Below are 22,427 nucleotides of genomic sequence, written 5' to 3' on the forward strand. Positions count from 1 at the left end.
TCGGGCAGTGCCCGAGTTTCCAAATGGTCAGTCCGCCCCTGCTAGTAAGACTACATTCACACGGGTGCATATCTGCAGATAGTTTGCTGGGTTCAGAAGACACAGCAACACTATGGGGGAGATTTACTAAAACTGGAGAACTCAGAATCTGGTGCAGCTGTCCGTGGGAGCCAATCAGCTTCTAGCTCTAGCTTGTTCAATGAAGCTTTGGCAATAAAACCCAGAAGCTGATTGGTTTCTATGCAGAACTGCACCAGATTTTGCACCCTCCAGTTTTAGTAAATACCCTCCTATATGGTGTGGCCACATACAAACTGGCCAATTAGCTGCAGCCAGAAACACTGATCCTGGATGCAAATTGTCTGCCTCCAGGGTCCGTTAAAGACTCTGTTCGCATGTAACTGTTCAGATGAGCACTTACATGCAAGCAGAAACGGTGCCAGCCATTGGTTTGTACAGAATACAAATTTAACAGCTGCAGATGGTTGCACAAAGGGTGAGCAGGCAGCATTTCCAAATGCTTTCATGAATCTATGGATTCGTATCGGTCGGCGCTGCTGTTCGGTCATGTAAATTCAGCCGGATGCACACTCTAACAATGGTTCTTGGTAATTGTTTATTTTGAAAGTTTTTAAACTTTTATAAAAAATTAAAAAAAATTGTGTTATATATACTGTGTGTGTGTGTGTGTATATATATATATATACACACTCTCTCTCTTTCTTTCTTCCCGCTCTCTCTCTTCCCTCTCCCTCCCTCCTTCCCTCTCTCTCCATCTCCATTTCTCTTCCCCCCTCTCTTCCTTACCCCCTCTCTCTCTCCCTCCCTCTCGCTCTCTCTTCCCTCTCCCTCTTCCCTCTCCCTCTCCCCTCTCTATCTTTCATTCTTCCCGCTCTCTCTCTCTCTTCCCTCTCCCTCCCTCTCTCTATCCCCCTTCCCCCTATCTTTCCTTCCCTCCCTCTCTCTCTCTCCTCCCTCTCTCTCTCTCCATCTCTCTTTCCCCCTCTTTCTCCCTCTCTCTCTCTCCCTTCTCCCCTCTCTCTTCCCTCTCTCTCTCCCCCTCTATCTCTTTCTCCCCCTCCCCCTCTTCCCTCTCTCTCTCCCCCTCTATCTCTTTCTCCCCCTCCCCCCCTCCCCCTCTTCCCTCTCTCTCCTCCCCTCTCTCTCTTCCCTCTCTATCTTTCTTTATTCCCGCTCTCTCTCTTCCCTCTCCCTACCCCCTTCCCTCTCTCTATCCCCCTTCCCCCTCTCTCTCCCCCCCCTCTCTCTCCTCCCTCTCTCTCTCTTTGCTCTCTCTCTCCTCCCTCTCTCTTTCGCTCTCTCTCTTTCTCTGTCTTTCCCTCTCTCTCTTTTCCCTCTTTCTTTCTTTCCGCACTCTTCCCTCTCTCTCCCCCCCCCTCTCTTTTTCTCCACATCTCTCTCTCTTCCCTTTCTCTCTCTCTTCCTTCAACAAGACAACACAACACAGCTCACCTCCTCCAGGCTCTTTCATCTCCACCTCTCCTCTCCCTGTCCAGGCTGTTCCCTGGTCCTGGCTCCTCAGCTGCTGGAGGGAGAGGTACACGACCATCGCTCTGCAACTGCTCTCCCTCACGCCCCACCACGCCCCACCACATCGATCTTCCTGCTATCCGCCGCTGCTCAAAAGGTCCCTTCTTCTGGGGGCAGTGCCGCCACCCTAAAAATTGCTGCCCTAGGCAAACGCCTTGTTTGCCTTGTGGTAGATACGCCCCTGAGAAGAACCCTTGAAAATGTTTCCCAGGGAACCCTTGCTAAAATCAGTTCACTAGGGGTCATTTGGAAAAAAATGCCCCTTCCATTGGTGGCTAGTGGAAAGAATGCCCCCTTGCCCCCTTTACAAGGGAGGGCCCGGAATTGGCCTGCTCTACCAACATGTGAAATCTGAACAACCCTGCAAGTCAATAAAAAAATTGCGCCCAATATTGCATTCCTTTCAGTACATCCCTCGTATATTCCCCCATTCCTAAATCCTTTAGCATACACTTCAAGGGGGAAGGGCTGTTCTTTTTTTTAAAAGCGTCAATGTGTTTGTTCATTTTAAATGCAATATCTGAGTTCTAAGAGTAGTTGTGCTAAATCCGCCTTTAAAGCTTGGTTTCCCTCTTTTTTTTTTTATTTTGATAAATAATAGACAAAATGACTAATCTGTAATGCCTATCTCGTTAAGGACAAAACCACTCCATCATCCCCTGTAACGCATCAATTATGGATGTCTATTTTTTTCATCTTCGTCTGCTGAACTTGTTGCCACAATAGAACCCAACTGAATGACCTCATGAAACATTCAGAGGTATAAACAGTGACTGTACCAAAGCAGATAAACACTGACACAGTGATACTTTGTATCCCGGGCAGGTCAGGTTCCGTCGGTCCTCCAGAAAGGTTGTGCCTTGTATGACATTATCGACTGCGTTCCGGTGAAACGGTGGAAAGAGCTGATGAGGAACCTGGAGCTTCCAGACAATGAGATCGAGAGGGTTGAAATGGAGGTCGGCAGCTTTCGAGACCAGCAGTACGAGATGCTACGGAGATGGTGTCAGTTAAAAACGGCCTCTGTGGAGTCCGTTTATCAGGCTCTGGACCACATGCACCTATCAGGCTGTTCGGAAGAACTCAAATCGAAGATAGGACGGTATTCTTAATGCTAGGGAGATGTTCCTCAAGACCAGTGGAGAGTAGAATTAAGCACTACACGGGGACTGCCGACTGTTCCGCCTTCACTGGCCCAATATACAAAAAGTTAAACTGAAGGATTTTTGTTTTCTTAACGCAATGGGTACATGACTCTTGTGGCTGGGCTCATCACAATGGTAACATTGAGGCATTTGGGTTAATATAATTGAGTAAAATGCTATAAATGACCACAGAGACATAGCAATGACAGAGGCTGGACTATCCCAGTGTTGCCCCAAAGTACGGGATGAGCAGAAGGCGGCTCCAACAGCCTTGTAATAGACTGGCACCTGGTAGCTTTAACAACTGAGGCTTCATGAACCCAAATGTCAAAGAGTTCAAGTGACTGTAATAGAAAATAATTAGTAAGAACACTGGTGTCCATAATACAGTACCCTCACAGCAAAAATACAAGGGTTGTACCAAACGTCGTGCAAAAGTGGGCATAACTCTTTTAACTTCCATAGGTCGTTCAAATTTCACATATTGGTAGAGTAACTCTTCCTCTATAGCAGGGGGTCTCCAACCTTTCTAAACAAAGGGCCAGTTTACTGTCCATCAGACTGTAGGGGGGACAGCCTGTGGCCATTGGGAGTAGAAATTGTCCTGGCGTCAGTGGGACTAAATAATTAATCTTTGGTAGGAGGGGGAGGAATAGTACCCCATCATTGATTGGTGTCAGTGGGTGAAATAATGGTCAATTGTTGGTGTTAGTGGGAGAAATAGTGTCCCATCATTGGTGTCAGTGGGAGAAATAGTGACCAATCATTGGTGTCAATGGGAGAAATAGTGCTCCATCGTTGGTGTCAATGAGAGAAGTAGGTCCCCATTGCTGATGTCAGTAGCAGGAGGTTTGCCCCATTGTAAGTATCAGAGGGAGGAATAGTGTCTTGTGTAAGTGGGAGGAATTTTGCCCCATTGTAAGTAACAAATGGAGGAATAGTGTCTTGTGTAAGTGGGAGGAAAAGTGCCCCAAGGGCTAGATAAAGGCAAGCAAAGGGCCATATCCAGATCCCAGGCTGCAGTTTGGAGACCACTGCTCTCTAATAACTGTGCCTTTTCATTGTATGCAAATAATGGATTCCAGGCCGATGTGTCATCACTGAGTTCTTGACGAAATAGGGGTGAAGGCTGTCTGTCATCCACAAAAGGCTACACAATGTTTATTGAGATGACACCATTGACAAGGGCATTTTATTCTCATTGGTGACTCCTGTCAATGGTATCATCTCCGTAAACCTCTGTAGCCTTCCATGGGTATTGGACAACCTGCACCCTCCTTCGTTATGAAGTCATTGAGTTCAATGAGAAGCACATTGCTTGTTCTTGGAATCCATTACTTACGTGCACTAAAGAAGACGAATAAGAGTTGCTACAGAGCAGGGGTCTCCAAACTTTCTAAGCAAAGGGACAGTTTACTGTCCTTCAGGCTTTAGGGGGGCCGGACTGTTGCCAGTGAGAGTAAAAAATGCCCCATCATTGGTTTCAATGGGAGGAATAGTGCTACATTGTTGATATCAATGGGAAGAATAATACCCCATTGATGGCGCCAGTAGGGTGAATAGCGTCCCATCATTGGTGTCAGTTGGTGGAAAAGTGCACCAATGGCCAGACAAAGGTAAGCAAAGGGACACATCTGGCCCCTAGGCCACAGTTTGGAAACCACTGCTATAGAATCTCCAAACTATGGCCCTCCAGGTGTTGAGGAACTGCAGGTCCCATGAGGCCTTGCAAGACTCTGACAGCCACAGGCAAGACTCCCTGTCACGAATCTGTGGTAATGAGCCCTTGTAGACCGCCAACTTGGGGTTCCCCAGGGTGCAGAGTCTAAGCCCCAGCCTGCTTCTTCACCAGAGCCCGTGATGGTGGGGATGGACTTGCAGCAAGCTGGAACCAGGTCACGGCCCTGAGGTACGCCCAGCTGAGCATGCAGAGACCAATTACGAGTGTAATTCTGAAGACAACAGGGAAGCCGATAGGGAAGCCGAGGTCAGGACGAGTGGAGATCAGCACAGTCAGTGGACGAAGCCGGGGTCGGTGCACGGGTAGTCAGATACAGGATACAAGCGTAGTAACAGACAGGAGCTCAGAGAACTAAGACATTGCTCAGGCAAAGTGGCCTAGACTGAGCATGTCTTATATAGGCAGGCAAACAAGGAGGCGGGCCAGGAAGTGATGGAAGGGAAGGAAATAAAACTCAGAGGATAGCAGACTACACAAATAGGTGAGCACAGACAAACCACACATGTGAAAGGGATCAGGAACAGCACTGCAGCAAGGAGGTAAGAACACACAAACAAGAACTGCAGGCTAACTTGTGACACTCCCAGAGGCAGAGGCATGATGGGAATTGTAGTACTTAAACAGCTGGAGGGCCATAGTTTGGAGACCCTTCTATAGAGGAAGAGTTACTCTACCAAGGTGAAATTTGAACGACCTATGCAGGGGTGGACTGACCATTTGGAAACTCGGGCACTGCCCGAGGGCATGAGGTCAGTAGGGGGCCCCATGAGATCCCCTGGTACCTTTTTCATAGGCTTTTTTTAGTTTGGGCAAGGACACAGGGGCCCCATGATCCCCTATTGCCCGGGGGGGCCCCATGAGTTATCAGTCTGCCCCTGGACCTATGTAAGTTATTGCTACTTTTGTATGACCTTTGGTACAGCCCTCATCTTTCCTTGTACTGTAGATTGGTCAGGAGATGGCTGCTATACCAGATAAGCCCCATTATGTGTATGACATCACTAATACGAGACTTTACCTTCTTGAATGTACGGTTTTGTGGCTCCTCAGGCCAGCGTCATATGGAAAGTGGTTCTTGTTTTGACAACGCTACCAAAGCCTTAATGGTAGAAGACAAGTGAATGCTTCTTTTGTAAAAGGTGGCAATTGGAAAATGTTTCTCTGATATTTTTTGTCTTTTAGAAGATCTCATGACAAAAATTATTTGAAGGAAGGATTCAATGTAGCCATAAAAAAAACCAGTTCCTCCTCCTTCCATGGTTCTCGTGCGGTATGGAGGAGCAGAAGAGGAATCTGGTTACTATGGGCTACTAGAACAGTTAATCCTTCAACTTTTGATCATGGGGTCAGAGACCTGTGTAGATTTAAAGTGTATGTCTGGGTAAAATTTAAATATATATATATATATATATATATATATATATACACACACATCCCCATTGCCCCATGTTTAGCCTCTTCTACAAATTCTGCTATAGGAGAATATGTGTTGGTTGGTATGAAATCCAGTAAACGTCTATCTCCGGAATTCTGAGGAGTGGTGTCAGTCGTGTCCACTTCCTCACTGCTTGGCCACAGAACACCTCCACCTCTCGTTACCTCCATAACATGAAGGATGAGTTCCATAGTCCAGCAGGGGATTACTAGGGCAGGCTGACAACACTGCTTTGGATTTTGGTACTACAGAAGTAAGATGGTCGGCTCACCACAGAAGGTTGGGAGCTCACTGGATATCTGGCAGGATCAACCAGTATTCTTTAGTACTTGCTGCATTTTTATAGAGACAAAATATTGGGAAATGTCCATGTATTGCAGTGGTGTAGAGTTTTGTTTTTAAGTTTTCCCGCCATACAGCATACTTTACATCAGCCTTTCCCAACCTTTTTAACACAGAGGAAGCCTTGAAATAACTTTCCAGGCTCAGGGAACCCCTGCAAATAATTACTGTATCAGAAGTTCACAGTACCTACAGCAGGGGTCTCCAAACTTTCTAAACAAAGGGCCAGTTTACTGTCCTTCAGACTTTAGGGAGGGGGGACCCCATCTTTGGTGTCAGTGAGTGGAATTATGCCCTGTCATTGGTGTCATTGGATGGGAAGAATCATGCCCCATTGTTGGTGTCATTGGGAAGAATTGTGCCCCTTCCTTGGTGTCAGTGGGTGGAATTGTGCCCTGTTGTTGGTGTCATTGAGTGGGAAGAATCATGCCTCATTGTTGATGTCATTGGGAAGAATTGTGCCCCTTCCTTGGTGTCAGTGGGTGGATATATGCCCCATTGTTGGTGTCATAGGATGAAATATTGCCCCAAGCACTGGATAAAAGCAAGTAAAGGGCCGCATTTGGCCCCCGAGCTGCAGTTTGGAGACCACTGTCCTAGAACAATGCTTCCTTAATTTGTGGTCATTGACACTCTCCCCCTTACAGATAGCCAAAATTGTTCATAGTGGCAGGAGTGTATTCAGAATTTGTGCTGCCTTAGGCAACACGTCCACCCCATTCCCCCACCCCCCCTCCGCACACCATGGCCCCCACGAACCATCACAGCAACTGCCTTCCTGGAGTCTCACGGCCTCTCCCACAGGTCTCATGAGAACGGCCCACAGCTCTCACTCTGCTGTGCCGCCCGGCCCCGGTGCCCAGGAGAACTGGCATCCCTTCTTTGGGGGGGCAGCGCTCCCCACTCTGCTCTGCCACCCAGGCCCAGCGCTCAGGAGTACCAATGTCCCCTATTCTGGGTGGCGGCGTTGCCTCCCTGAAAAACGACACCCAAGACAAATGCCTTGTTTGCCTAGCGGTAAATACGCTCCTGCACAGTGGTTACTCATCTGAGAAGCAGAAGTTGCTCAACGTTCACGGAACCCCTGAAGAAACCCTAGGATTCCATAGAACCCTGGTTGAGAAAGGCCGCTTTAAAGTAATCCTGTAACATAGAGCGGCCATAACAGAATTCATCTCCTGAGGATGACAGTTGACTGGCATTGAAGCCAGAGAGGCCAGCTGGAGGTCTGCAATGGTGGCTTCCATGTTTCCATTGTTCTACACAAGGGATCATAGACCCTTCCTAGTGGGCAGTGGCATTTCACACGCTGTGGAACCTCTTTTGGTTGTAAAGTGTACCTTTTATAAAGCTAAATTAGATTTTATTTATATTGTACAGAGCCGGGTGGATCACCCGAATATATTTCATTTGATATGAAGGCTGATCATAGTAGCTTTGGTGCTTTTTATGTGTCAAATGCAAATAAAACTCTATGAGAAAACATGGGTGTCCTGGACTGATTTCTATCATCTGCTACCCCAGACTGATCATCAGCTTCTCTGCCAAGCACACACCGGTAAGTAGCTATTCTTATCAGGATATGGTCAGATGCGAACGGGACCTTAGTGTAGTTCTATTCCGTGTTTTTGCTTTCCCTATTTGCTAAAGGGACAGGACAGGTAAATTCTCGCTCCGGGTCATACAAAGTCCACACATGCCTCGCCATTTGCACCACCAATGGGAGTGCTAATGTGATGAAAGGCTGCATGGTGAACCCTCTGTTAATTGCTCTGTCTGTTTATGTCTGTGTCAGATTTAATTACTGTGTATCTATCACCTGCACCACTACTAGACAAAGACACCCAGGGATTGTGGGATATGTAGTTTCTTCACAGGAAGTGTCAGTTCTCACACTACAGACAGAGGTCATACATTAACCTGTTCAGTGCCATGCAGTATGCCTCATATTTGAACACAAACTGAAACTTCTGATACAGGACAGGATTTACCCTTCTATATGTAATGCCCTCCTAGTCAGCTAGGAGGAGCTAGACTCCAATTGTTAGTTAGGGCTGAGTATCAGCCTGGGTGTGATAACTAGCAGGGGTCAAATTGTGGTCAGTGCTGAGGGGCTCTGCAGACCAGCCCTCGGCAATTTCCATGTGCTCCAGAACTTTAAAAAAAGATCTAGACGCAGCAGGCGGATCTGAAGAGTGGCTGGTCTGTGCTCTTAGAGGATCCTGGCCAATACCCAGCAGGAGGCTTGGCAAGGGGCCAGGACAGCCTTTAAGAGTAACAGCCTGCTCAGTAGCAGGGAGTTGTTGGAAAGGAGTTGGAGAGTTGATGAGGATGTGAGGCTGGAAGGCAGGAGCCTGTGAGGGGGCCCAGATGGAGAGGGGCTCACCTACAGGCAGAGGACCTTTGATGGAGGAAAGTTCAGGACTTCACCGGCCCCCTGAGAGAGCACCACCTGTCAGGCAGGGAAGGAGCGGCCCAGCTAAATGGCCTGGTGGTAGCCACAGACCCATCAATAACACAGGAGAAGGACTAAGTGAGTTGACCTGCACCCCCTGGGCCAGATAGGGGAAGGAGCACTCTGGTGGGAAACCAGATTAGCAACTACCCGGGACTGTCTTATCTCTTAAAGTGCCAGGTACTGAATCCCTTGCTCAGGGATTCCTCCAGGAAGCCGGATGGAAGAATATCTAGGGTCTAGGGTGGTACAACAGGAGATGCTTGCTAGCTCTTCATGAAGAGAGGAGCTCACCTACAGGCAGAGGACCTTGGAAGGAGGAAAGCTCAGGACTTCACCGGCCCCCTGAGAGAGCACCACCTGTGAGGCATGGAAGGAGTGGCCCAGATAAATGGCCTGGTGGTAGCCACAGACCCATCAGTAACACAGGAGAAGGACTAAGTGAGTTGACCTGCACCCCCTGGGCCAGATAGGGGAAGGAGCACTCTGGTGGGAAACCAGATTAGCAACTACCCACGACTGTCTTATTTCTTAAGGTGCAGGCACTGGATCTCTTGCTCAGGGATTCCTCCAGGCAGCCAGATAGAGGAATATCTAGGGTCTAGGGTGGTACAACAGGAGATGCTTGCTAGCTCTCCATGAAGAGAGGAGCTCACCTACAGGCAGAGGACCTTGGAAGGAGGAAAGCTCAGGACTTCACCGGCCCCCTGAGAGAGGACCACCTGTGCAGCAGGGAAGGAGCGGCCCAGATAAAAGGCCTGGTAGTAGCCAACGACCCATTAGCAACACAGGAGAAGGACTAAGTGAGTAGACCTGCACCCCCTGGGCCAAATAGGGGAAGGATCACTCTGATGGGAAACCAGATTAGCAACTACCCGGGACTGTCTTATCTCTCAGGTGCCAGGTACTGGATCTCCTGCTCCGGGATTCCTCCAGGAAGCCGGATAGAGGAATATCTAGGGTCTAGGGTGGTACAGCAGGAGATGCTGGCTAGCTCTTCATGAAGAGAGAAGCTCACCTACAGGCAGAGGACCTTGGAAGGAGGAAAGCTCAGGACTTCACCGGCCCCCTGAGAGAGCACCACCTGTGAGGCAGGGAAGGAGCGGCCCAGATAAAAGGCCTGGTAGTAGCCAACGACCCATTAGCAACACAGGAGAAGGACTAAGTGAGTAGACCTGCACCCCCTGGGCCAAATAGGGGAAGGATCACTCTGATGGGAAACCAGATTAGCAACTACCCGGGACTGTCTTATCTCTCAGGTGCCAGGTACTGGATCTCCTGCTCTGGGATTCCTCCAGGCAGCCGGATAGAGGAATATCTAGGGTCTAGGGTGGTACAACAGGAGATGCTGGCTAGCTCTCCACGAAGAGGGTTTTTGTGTAAAGATTTGTCCTCGGTTTCTCAGTTCCCTACCAGCCTACCCTACTCTCTAGAATTAAAGTATAAATAGTTGATAGAATTAAACAAATATTTATTAGTACGTTCAATAAAATCAATTTTAAACAATAAGAAAACATGCCATAAATCAAAGACTAATCAACACAAAGGGCACAGTATGGGGGGGATCATAAGGGCACAATACTGGGATTAGGAGGTGTAAAGTACAGGTTCCGGGACGCTGCCTGGGACGCGGCCATTCCGGGACAGCTTAGTAAAAAGCATGACTGTCCCGGTAAATCCGGGACCAATGGCAAGCCTGATTTAATGCAAGATTATCATGGGACCCCCATGCCCCCGGTGCCCCAGGGCAGCACCCAGGGGTGCCCATGCAGTAAGATGGCACTGGACGTGGACCCTGATGTAAAAGGGGATCAAATAGGGGCCCCATTGTGAGAATTTTTTACAGGCCGCAAACATTAGTAAAATTTACAATGAGGCCCCCATACTGAAAAGTTTGGAAACACTTGCTATAGGTAAATCCCCATTCTATATAACATGGACAATCCAATGATGTGCAAAGAATTAATACTGTGTTCATCATCCTCTATTGGAGTCTCCACAGGAGTATATGAAGAACATGATCATGCGATAACCGTAGCGTAGGAGCCCCTCCTATGAGGATCCCCCAGAGCAAAAACTGAGTCATTGAACCTAACCTCCACCCGACAGAGAAAAATACTGCTTTACAGGGGTAATAAAATGTAAATCCAAAAAAAACAAAAAGAATAGACTTCAAAGTAAGGCACACACGTGACATCATACATTTGAAAACATACTATATAGATTTATTTCTGTAGCTTTTTAAACAATATAGATCTGTTTTATATTATATATATATATATTTATGTATATTTATGCCAAACTGTGCTAGGAGGATGCAGGAAAAATATGACAATGTATAGAAAATATTTGCTAACATGGCAATGACAAGTATGGCATCTGTGTGTATTATATATATAATTTATAAAGCAAATATCTTTATATATATATATTTATATATATATATATATATAATTTTTTTTTCTCCATATCTCAAATTTAAAATACACCTTTAAAAAAAAAAAAAAAAAAAAAAAAGAGATCATACACCCAGCACATCTGATACAGTCTAATACCTAACATTCATTAAACATTGATGTATGCTGTCTTTATATACAGAAAATTCCTACATATTCCTTAGACCTCAAATTAAACGCAGTTTGTAAAGGTGATCCAAATTATTTTTTTTTTCAGGGAGGCAACAAGTTGGAGCATTGTTTGCATTTATCAGGTAGCATATTTATATTTTTATTTTTTTACGTGTATTTGCACTTTTGCAGCCAAATTTAAGAAAAATACTTTGTTGTATGTTCCTATTCACAAATCGTAATTTTTTTTTTTAACATTTTTTTACCTTTCTAGTTCTTTTGAGCAGGTTTTAGGCAAACTACAAGCTTTTCTGAACTATTTGAAATGAAAGGAAACTCAATCTGTCACCAAAGAGGGGTACGCTGAGTTTCCCCTTATTACTATACAGCGAAGAAGCCCAGCTTCCGCATCTTTAACCCTTTGTTAGGACAGACCCTGTTCAAATCTAGTTTACAACCAATTATGAGATCTACCAGCACAGTAAAGACTGGGTTAATCAGGGCAGAGTGTTCAAATCTAGTTTACAATTGATAATGAGATCTGCCCACACATATAGTGGGCAAATCTAGTTTACAACTGATAAAGAGATATGCCAGCACAGACAGTGGTCAAATCTAGTTTACAACTGATAATGACATATGCCAGCACTGGCAGTGTTTAAATCTAGTTAGAAACATAGAAAAGTGACGGCAGAAAAAGATTGAGTGGTCCATTGAGTCTGTCTGTTTTTTTTTTTTGGGGGGGGGGGGGTTGGGGGGTAGTTTTCAACTGATATTTAGTTCTGTCAGCGCAGACCGTATTCAAATCTAGTTGCAACTGATTATGAGATCTGCCAGTACAGTGTTCAAATCTAGTTTACAACCTATAAAGAGATCTGCTAGCACAGACAGTGTTCAATTCTAGTTGCAATTGATAATGAGATCTGCTAGCACAGTGTTCAAATCTAGTTTACAACCTATAAAGAGATCTGCCAGCACAGATAGTGTTCAATTCTAGTTGCAACTGATAATGAGATCAGCTAGCACAGACAGTGGTCAAATTTCAACTGATAATGAGATCTGCCAGCACAGTGTTCAAATCTAGTTAAAAATGATAATGAGATCTGCCAGCACAGACAGTGTTCAAATCTAGTTTACAACTGAAAATGAGATCTGCCAGCACAGACAGTGATCAAATCGAGTTGCAACTGATAATGAGATCTGCCGGCACAGTGTTCAAATCTAGTTTAGGACCTATAAAGAGATCTGCCAGCACAGACAGTGGTCAAATCTAGTTTGCATCTGATAATGAGATCTGCCAGCACAGTGGTCAGATCTAGTTTACCTCTGATAATGAGACCTGCCAGCACAGTGTTCAATTCTAGTTGCAACTGATAAAGAGATCTGCCAGCACAGTGGTCAGATCTAGTTTACAACTGATAAAGAGATCTTCCAGCACAGACAGTGGTCAAATCTAGCTTACAACTGATAATGAGATCTGCCAACACTGTTCAAATCTAGTTTACAACCTATAAAGAGATCTGCCAGCACAGACAGTGGTCAAAGCTAGTTTGAAACTGATAATGAGATCTGCCAGCACAGTGTTCAAATCTAGTTTACAACTGATAAAGAGATCTGCCAGCACAGACAGTGGTCAAATCTAGCTTACAACTGATAATGAGATCTGCCAACATAGTGTTCAAATCTACTTTACAACTGAAAATGAGATCTGCCAGCACAGACAGTGTTCAAATCTAGCTCACAACTGATAATGAGATCTGCCAGCGCAGTACAGGCAAGGGTTATTTGTTGTATAAATTAACCCCCAGCCCCCTCTGCATAGCAGAGGAAAGACTCGATTTTGGAGTTTTTAGAAAAGTGCAGCAATTTTTAAATGTTTTTGTCTGAAGTTACGCTTCGTGAATGAGAACACGTAACAAATGTAACGGAAGAGTTCTCTCAGTTTTGGCTGCGCCAGTGGAGATGGACTTTAAGGGCCCACACTGGGTCGCACTAACCTGCGCTGTGTTATCCCAGACCAGGGGTAGGCAACCTGAGAGCCGCAGGACTACAAGTCCCATCATGCCTCTGCAAGTCATAGCTGTACCTGTCAGTTTTGTAATGTTGCAATGCCTCATGGGAAATGTAGTTCCACAACAGCTAGAGAGCCGCAGGTTGCCTACCCCTGCTAGACCAATTTTTCTAAATTGGTTGCTAATGGGCAAGCACCATTTTTCTGATGTGGCACCCCATAATGCCTCTGTGTCACCATGGTATATTGGGGTGCCACTGAAAACGAATGGAACTGCAGAACGCTGATGCAGCAAGGCAACACAACTGATGGAGGTGAAGCCCAAATGACCACCTTCTCTCTTAGCAGCAACTATCAGCGATAGGAAGTTATGTCGCCTGATGACCGCGGGGACTGAGATAGGAAGTGAGGAGAAATCTCTTGTTGAGGACTTTGGGTGGAAGCTCCACTTTAAGTTGACAACTTTGCTATGACGGGAAGGAAAGTGTCCTCAGAGCAGAACACGATGGTCACATAGAGACCTTGATGGTCGCTGGATCTCTTCTACAGGACAACTTAACAGTCACTGACAGGCGAAAGGCACTGCCGAGATTGTCTATCTCTATACTGACCTATCATTTCACAGAACGACTTGGAGAATTGACTCAGGAAGCAATATTTGGTGGTATCAATATGCAACTGACCACTAGCGGTGGTTGAAGTAAGTTTCCACCACTTTTTGATATCATTTCACTGAACAACTTGGAGACTTGACTCATGAAGCAATTTTTGGTGCTATCAATATGCAACTGACCACTAGTGGTGGTTGAAGTAAGTTTCCACCGCTTGTTCATATCATTTCACTGAACGAATTTTAGACTTGACTCACGGAAGCAATTTTTGGTGGTATCAATATGCAACTGACCACTAGTGGTGGTTGAAGTAAGTTTCCACCGCTTGTTCATATCATTTCACAGAACAACTTGGAGACTTGACTGAGGAAGCAATTTTTGGTGGTATCAATATGCAACTGACCACTAGCGGTGGTTGAAGTAAGTTTCCACCGCTTGTTAGTAGTCCTTTATCAGGTGCAACTTTGGGGCAAACACAGCTTCCTCTATAGCTTGAAGTATGCCAAGTCTAAGAGCCTGATTTCCCTCATTTGTAGAGATTTCCTCTCTCTTCCTGTTGTATGTAGGACAGAAGGTGAAGGAAAATCTTCCTAATGAGACACAGACAGCAAAAAAAAATTGATGGGTTTTAACCCTTCCCTCATGCAAGCAGTGGGTTGGCTCTTGGGAGGAGGAATGTAAAATGTCCTGATGGGTGGATGTCAGCCTAGAGGAATGGGCATTTTTAGGAGGCTGCATATGCAAGCAGACCACCTGAGGTAACTTCCATATGTGATGCTAAGCCTCCATGATTGAAAGAATGGAAACCCAATAAATCAGGTGAGGACCAGCGACAGTCAGGCTGGGGAGGAAATGACTAGATCTTCCTTTCCAATCAGGGTTCCTCCAGAGATTGCTAGAGATTCCTCATGCAGTCATGGATAAATCTCTTGACTGATGGTGCCCCAATAGTTGTGGCACCAGCACCACTCAGCAGAACCACCAAAATGAGACCAGTGGAGTCAGACTAGGGGAGGAAAGTGCTAGATCAGCCTTTTTCATCCAGGGTTCCTTCAGAGGTCGCTAGGGGTTCCTTAAGCAGTAATGGATAAATCCCTTGCCTGATGGTGCTCCCATAGTTGAAGCACCAACACCATTCAGCAAAACCACCTAAATGAGACCAGTGGAGTCGGCTGGGGGAGGAAAGGAATAGCTAGATCATTGTTTCTCAACCAGGGTTGCTCCAGAAGTTGCTAGGAGTTCCTTGAGCAGTAATGGATAAATCCCTTGCCTGATGGTGCTCCCATAGTTGAAGCACCAACACCATTCAGCAAAACCACCAAAATGAGACCAGTGGAGTCAGACTATGGGAGGAAAGTGCTAGGTCAGCCTTTCTCTTCCAGGGTTCCTCCAGAGGTTGCTAGGGGTTCCTTCAGAAGTTATGGATAAATCCCTTGCCTGATGGTGCACCAATAGTTGTGGCACCAACACCACTCAGCAGAACCACCAAAACTAGACCAGTGAAGTCAGGCTAAGGGAGGAAAGTGCTAGGTCAGCCTTTCTTAACCAGGGTTCCTTCAGAGGTCACTAGGGTTTGCTTAAGCACTAATAGATAAATCTCTTGCCTGATGGTGCCCCCATAACTGGGCCAATCAGCAGAACCATCAAAATGAGACCAGTGGAGACAAGTTGGGGGAGGAAAGGGCTAGATCAGCCTTTTTCAGCCAGGGTTCCTCCAGAGGTTTCTAGGGGTCCCTTAAGCAGTAATAAATAAATCTCTTGCCCAATGGTGCCCCCATAGTTGTGGCACCAACACCAAAGACTCACCTAAATGGGACCAGTGGAGTCTCTCCTCTCTTTTCTCAAGTCAATAACCATTGAAACCAGTATTCATGTTCACTCTCCGTACTGAGAAGATTTTTCCCACTGACCACCAATGAAAAAGGGAATTAATTCCACTGTCGGGATGGGATCCCTACACTGACCACCATTGAAATGGGCATTGTTCTCACAGACCACCAGTGCAAGGAAGATCTTCTCTCATCGACCACCAATATGGTGTGGCTAACGTACCACGAGCTATAGATAAAATAACATTATGGGAACCCTACTAAAAACTAAGAAAAATGTTCATTCATTCTAAAACGGGGGAGAAAGGCTGAGCTAGATGATGCTGGACATCCTCCAGCCAGCTGCAGCTTCTACTGTGGGAAGACTGAAGGGAAGGCTGGAGGCCAGCTTCAGAATCTTATCACCCTAAGCTTTCCTCGTCCTATGTACAGAAATGGATGGGCAGCGCTCTAACACACCCTAACATTCAATGCGTGGCTAATAGCCCGTGGGAAAAGAAAGCTTATTTGATTACAACTGTTTGCTCCAAGATAAGCCCCAGAGAGAGACACCCTTTCTTGGGTGACCGCTGGATCATTCCCGTAAGTGTGATGGTCACCAGCCAGGACCACATAGCTGGGTTCCAACCTTAAGAGCAAAGTCAATAGCTAAAAAGACTAATCTGGCACTATTGTAGCAAACAGACATTTTTTTTTTAGGAAGGTGGAAGTATCTTGGCAAGCCAATAGATGGGACAACACGTGACAGCTCACCCACAGCCAGAAGAGATAGCCATGTCCATCCCATTCCACCCAACTCTCGGCTACTGCATGCTGAGTATAAGTGATCCTGTCCATTTTCAGAAGCCAGTTTTGCCATCGTGCAAAGCAGCAATAAATCAGCCTGCGGTGAAGGTAAGGAAACCAGCACACAGGAAGCTCGTACCGCGTTACTGCCTGCGCTCAACAAGATAAAAGATGAAAAAGCTCTCATGATAAGCACACGTAGCAGCGGCACAATGTGTTTTGGCTTTCCGCCTGTAGCTGATAATATCTCTGTGACACAAGGCAGTAGAACACTGCCAGGTACAGTGCTGTAGAACTTATGGACGTTCACTTACCAAAAGAAGAGAGCTCAGTGGACTGTCCACTGCAATAGAGTCTGATGTGCCTAGGACAGCCATTCTCCATGGAAGACTAGCGTTCCTCCAAAGGTTCCTCAGGGGTTCCTCAAAGCTGAATTCCAGGGATAGATATTTCTACATTGGCTCACCTTGGACCAACGTTGACAATGATGTTGATGGAAGCTGGAAATCACTGAAGTAGACACCACTACTATCCTGCTACTCCAGTGATCTCTACTAGCTCCCGGTTCCAGTGTGAGTGTTTGCCCTGCCGCATTACAAATAGAGGAGGCCGCTTGCTTGGCAATGGCACCGTTGAGAGATTGGTTTGCATTTCCTCAACAAAGCTGGACCAATGTAACTGTGTAAAATGTCAGTGCCTGGAATTCAGTTCAGCTATGGCTGATTGACCCCAAATGGGAAAGTGCCCAGTTCCAAGGGCAATGACACCAATAGACATTGTAACTGTCTTTAAAGGGCATTCTGACCATCCCTATAAGGGTTACTTTCTTCCTACTGACCACCAATGTAAGAGACATTCTTTCCACTGACCACCAATGTAAGAGACATTTTTCCCATTAACTCCCACTTCATTTGGTTTTAGTAAGGACCTAAAAATTACATTGGTGGTCAGTGAGAACAATGCCCCTTAACTTGGTAGTCAGTGAGAAGAGTGCTCCTTTCATTGGTGGTCGGTGGAAAAAATGTCCCTTACATTGGTCAGTGGAAAGAATGTCCCTTTCATTGGTGGTCAGTGGAAAGAATGTCCCTTACATTGGTGGCCAGTGGAAAGAATGTCCCTTACATTGGTGGTCAGTGCAAAGAATGTCCCTTACATTGGTGGTCAGTGCGAAGAATGCTCCTTACATTGGTGGTCATTGGGAAGAATGTCCCTTACATTGGTGGTCAGTGCAAAGAATGTCCCTTACATTGGTGGTCAGTGCGAAGAATGCTCCTTACATTGGTGGTCATTGGGAAGAATTTTCCTTACATTGGTGGTCAGTGCAAAGAATGTCCCTTACATTGGTGGTCAGTGCGAAGAATGCTCCTTACATTGGTAGTCAGTAGGAACAACGCTCTTTACATTGGTAGTCAGTGAGAAGAAGGTCCTTTACATTAGTGGGCAGTGGGAAAAATGCTCCTTACATTGGTGGTCACTGGGAAGAATGCCCCTTACATTGGTGGTCAGTGGGAAGAATGCTCTTTACATTGATGGTCAGTGAGAAGAATGCTCTTTACATTGATGGTCAGTGGGAAGAATGTCCCTTACATTGGTGGTCAGTTGAAAAAATGTCCCATACATTGGTGGTCAGTGGGAAGAATTCCCCTTACATTGGTGGTCAGTGGGAAGAATGTTCCTTACATTGGTGGTCAGTGGGAAGAATGTCCCTTACATTGGTGGTCAGTGGGAAGAAAGCCCCTTACATTGGGGGTCAGTGGGAAGAATGTCCCTTACATTAGGGGTCAGTGGGAAGAATGTCTCTTACATTGATGGTCAGTGGGAAGAAAGCCCCTTACATTGGTGATCAGTGGGAAGAATGTCCCTTACATTGGTGGTCAGTGGGAACAACGCTCCTTACATTGGTGGTCAGTGGGAACAACGCTCCTTACATTGACAGTCAGTGGGAAGAATGTTCCTTACATTAGTGGTCACTGGAAAGACTGTCCCCTTACAGTGGTGGTCAAACTGCCATGCTTACAGGTTGATAACAGAAACACTGGCAGATGCCTTGGCTCATTCAAATGGTGTTGGCTCTGGAACTATGCAGGCACCACCAGATGGGAGGTCAGTCGGCCACAGCTCAAGGAACCTCTAACAACCACTGGAGAAACCATAGTTTAGAAAGGTTGGACTAGAGCAGGTGTGGGCAACTGCGGCCCTTTATCTGTTGGAGAACTACAAGTCCCATCATGCCTCTGCCTCTAGGAGTCATGCTTGTAACTGTCAGTCTTGCAATGCCTCATGGGACATGTAGTTCCACAACAGCTGGAGGGCCACAGATGCCCACCCCTGGTCTAAAGAGACTGTACTTGTTACTAGGGGAGGGTAAAGGGTTCTCTAGTGTTAGCAGTGACCTCTCTCTGCTTTTGTGCACCCCCCCCTCATAATTGGCCATATTGGGGAAAATCATAAAATGTCTCAGATTCTACTAACAGTAACTGTCTTTTTTGCTCATTTTTATTTTATTTTATTCTATTTATTCTCAATTTTTATTTATTCTATTTTAATTTGTAAAGATTTTATTGAACAGATGCCGACAAAATTTTTTCCCCTACAATTCCTGGCCAGGAAATGTGCGTTGGGTGTATATTATGTATCGGTTTTAACAAGTTCACAAGGATGACATGGAAGCAATAATAAACACAAAAGCTTGGAAATTAACTTCTGAAACTTGAAGGCCCACTAGACCTAAATGCAAGATGATGGAGCGTTAAAAGTTCTCTTTTAGTAGATTGCTTCAAAAAAGTCCTGGATCCTTTCTTGGATACACAGAATATAACTGGATATAACATTTATAGGGAAAGTTGATCCAGGGAATATCCGATTGCCTCTCGGGGGATCAGGAAGGATTTTTTTCCCCTGCAGGAGCAAATTGTATCGTGCTTTGCTGGGTTTTTTTTGCCTTCCTCTGGATCAATTGTGGGTGGAGGATTATAATTTTTTTTAGTGTTGAACTGGATGGACTTTTGTCTTTTTTCAGCCAGACTAACTATGTAACTATAGTAATGCCAAATATAAATTCAAAGCTTCCAATCTGGGTCCAGAAGTGAGATGTGCTACTTAATTTTTCAGGTCTCACGTTTGGAAGAAAATCACAAGAGCAAAAGAGGGTGAGGCCCACAGAAATGGGGTGGGGGCCTCACAGGAACAAATTATAACTGGAAAGAATGAAAATGGTGGGGGGGGGGGAATGTTTTCAAACGTTTCCGGATGATTGAGGTGCTCCTCAAGGAGACAGAGGTCTTGTTCAGTGAAAGGCGTTACTATAGAAAAATCTGGGTCCAGAAGTGAGATGCGCTACTTCATTTTTCAGGTCTCACGTTTGGAAGAAAATCACAGGAGCAAAAGAGGGTGAGGCCCACAGAAATGGGGTGGGGGCCTCACAAGAACAAATTATAACCAGAAAGAATGAAAATGGTAGGGGGGGGGGGGATGTTTTCAAACTTTTCCGGATGAATGAGGTGCTCCTCAAGGAGACAGAGAGGTCTTCTTCGGTGAAAGGCGTTATTATAGAAAAAAATCTGGGTCCAAAAGTGAAATGCGCTACTTCATTTTTCAGGTCTTACGTTTGGAAGAAAAAAAAGAGCAAAAGAGGGTGAGGCCCACAGAAATGGGGTGGGGGCTTCACAGGAACAAATTATAATTGGAAAGAATGACAATGGGGGGGGGGGGTGAATGTTTTCAAACTTTTCCGGATGAATGAAGTGCTCCTCAAGGAGATAGAGAGGTCTTCTTCGGTGAAAGGCGTAATTATAGAAAAAATCTGGGTCCAGACGTGAGATGCGCTACTTCATTTTTCAGGTCTCACGTTCGGAAGAAAATCACAAGAGCAAAAGAGGGTGAGGCCCACAGAAATGGGGTGGGGGCCTCACAAGAACAAATTATAACCAGAAAGAATGAAAATGGTAGGGGGGGGGGATGTTTTCAAACTTTTCCAGATGAATGAGGTGCTCCTCAAGGAGACAGAGAGGTCTTCTTCGGTGAAAGGCGTTATTATAGAAAAAAATCTGGGTCCAAAAGTGAGATGCGCTACTTCATTTTTCAGGTCTTACGTTTGGAAGAAAAAAAAGAGCAAAAGAGGGTGAGGCCCGCAGAAATGGGGTGGGGGCTTCACAGGAACAAATTATAATTGGAAAGAATGACAATGGGGGGGGGGGGTGAATGTTTTCAAACTTTTCCGGATGAATGAAGTGCTCCTCAAGGAGATAGAGAGGTCTTCTTCGGTGAAAGGCGTAATTATAGAAAAAATCTGGGTCCAGACGTGAGATGCGCTACTTCATTTTTCAGGTCTCACGTTCGGAAGAAAATCACAAGAGCAAAAGAGGGTGAGGCCCACAGAAATGGGGTGGGGGCTTCACAGGAACAAATTATAACTGGAAAGAATGAAAATGGTGGGGGGGGGGGGAATGTTTTCAAACCTTTCCAGATGAATGAAGTGCTCCTCAAGGAGACAGAGAGGTCTTCATTGGTGAAAGGCATTATTATAAAAAAAACAAAAGTTCAGATTTTCCTTAACCCTCTACATGAGGCGAAGGAGGCCTCCTGATCATGTGATCACTATAACTGGCTGTCATAGTGATCACATGATCGGAAGTTTGTCCCATCAGCTCCTGATTGCAAACAGTGACCAAGAGTTGTCAATGTCCCTGTCCACGTGGCCTTTCAAGAACACACGTGGAATCGGGGGGGCGGGCAAAAGCTAATAAATAATAAAAGAGGCTACATTTGGAAGGCATGTAAACAGTTATAAATACTCAAATGATTATAGATCCCCCCAAGCTGGTGAAATACCAAACACTCTTCAAAGGCTTAGTAACATCTGGAGTAATCATGGTACCTTGTAGCCCAAATACAGACCTATGGTGTCCTCAGTGGGCCGCGTTACGGTGAAATGTTACGGCGAGCCGCGCTTATTGAACAGCTGACAATATCTAAACTGGAATATAAGGAGGTGAAGGGCAGGAATTGCTTATGTCTAATGTTTCGCTATGTCCCCTTTCTTCAGGATAATTTGCCTTTGCCATGGTGCTAATTTGCTCTCATCGTAACCCAATATCTTCAGCTTTTCGGACTGCTCTTTCTCTCGATCCGCCTCTTCTCTCTTTAACTTTTCTTGTTCTTTCCTGAAACACAAAAAAATAAAGAAAGACGTTGTTAAAATTGTGATGGCTACAAGTAAAGGCTAAAAAACATGACTGGGAATTCACTTAAAGCAGAGCTCCACCCAAAAGGGGAAGTTCCGCTTTAAGGACTGCTCCCCCGCTCCCCATTAAGGATTTGCACCTTTGGGGAGCAGGTACCTGAATTTGACAGGTACCGGCTCCCACTTCCGGTCCGATCGCAAACAGAAGGTGCCCTCCCTCCCTGTAGTCTATTGGGACATGTGACAGGTCCCAGAAGACTATAGGACCATTCATGAAGCGCAGCGCTGCTCGCGCATGCGCAGTGGGTACCCGGCTGTGAAGCCGCAAGCTGTCACAGTCGGGTGCCCACACCGAAGATGCCGGCCTCCTGCAATACAGGACGGCCGGTGAAATGGGCTGGCGGGGGACACACCAAGGGACCAAGGGACAGGTAAGTGGCTGTTTTTAAAAAGTCAGCAGCTACATTTTTTGTAGCTGCTGACTTTTATGTTTTGATAGGTTTTGTGGAACTCCGCTTTAAAGACTAATTCCAGTTCTTGCCAAGAAAAAAAAAAAACATTCCCATCTGAATACTGGATTTGTTTTTAACTGATATAGTTACATAGTTAGTCTGGCTGAAAAAAGACAAAAAACTCCATCCAGTTCAACCCTAAAAAAAAAATAAAATGTTAGAATCCTCCACCCACAGTTGATCCAGAGGAAGGCAAAAAACCCAACAAAGCACGATCCAATTTGCTCCTGCAGGGGAACAAATTCCTTCCTGATCCCCCG

General features: G+C 45.7%; 2 protein-coding genes across 2 annotated transcripts in view; one reads left to right on the plus strand and one right to left on the minus strand.

Moving 5' to 3' along the window:
• Positions 1-3,803, plus strand: part of LOC149434588 (tumor necrosis factor receptor superfamily member 25-like) — an 80,744-nt gene extending 76,941 nt beyond the window's left edge. Inside the window, exon 10 of the mRNA XM_089663609.1 lies at positions 2,377-3,803. Within this exon, the coding sequence (XP_089519735.1) occupies positions 2,377-2,663 (287 nt within the window). The 3' untranslated portion in view covers positions 2,664-3,803. The remainder of the gene's footprint in view (positions 1-2,376) is intronic.
• A 7,065-nt stretch (positions 3,804-10,868) lies between these two features.
• Positions 10,869-22,427, minus strand: part of LOC149434589 (espin-like) — a gene marked incomplete at its 5' end in the record, with an annotated part of 79,138 nt that continues 67,579 nt past the window's right edge. The window contains one exon of the mRNA XM_089663610.1: positions 10,869-21,635. Within this exon, the coding sequence (XP_089519736.1) occupies positions 21,488-21,635 (148 nt within the window). The remainder of the gene's footprint in view (positions 21,636-22,427) is intronic.

The sequence above is a fragment of the Staurois parvus genome, unplaced genomic scaffold (genome assembly GCF_062004578.1).
Source record: "Staurois parvus isolate SC_StPar_1 unplaced genomic scaffold, SC_StPar_1.0 ptg001730l, whole genome shotgun sequence".
Lineage (NCBI taxonomy): Eukaryota > Metazoa > Chordata > Amphibia > Anura > Ranidae > Staurois > Staurois parvus.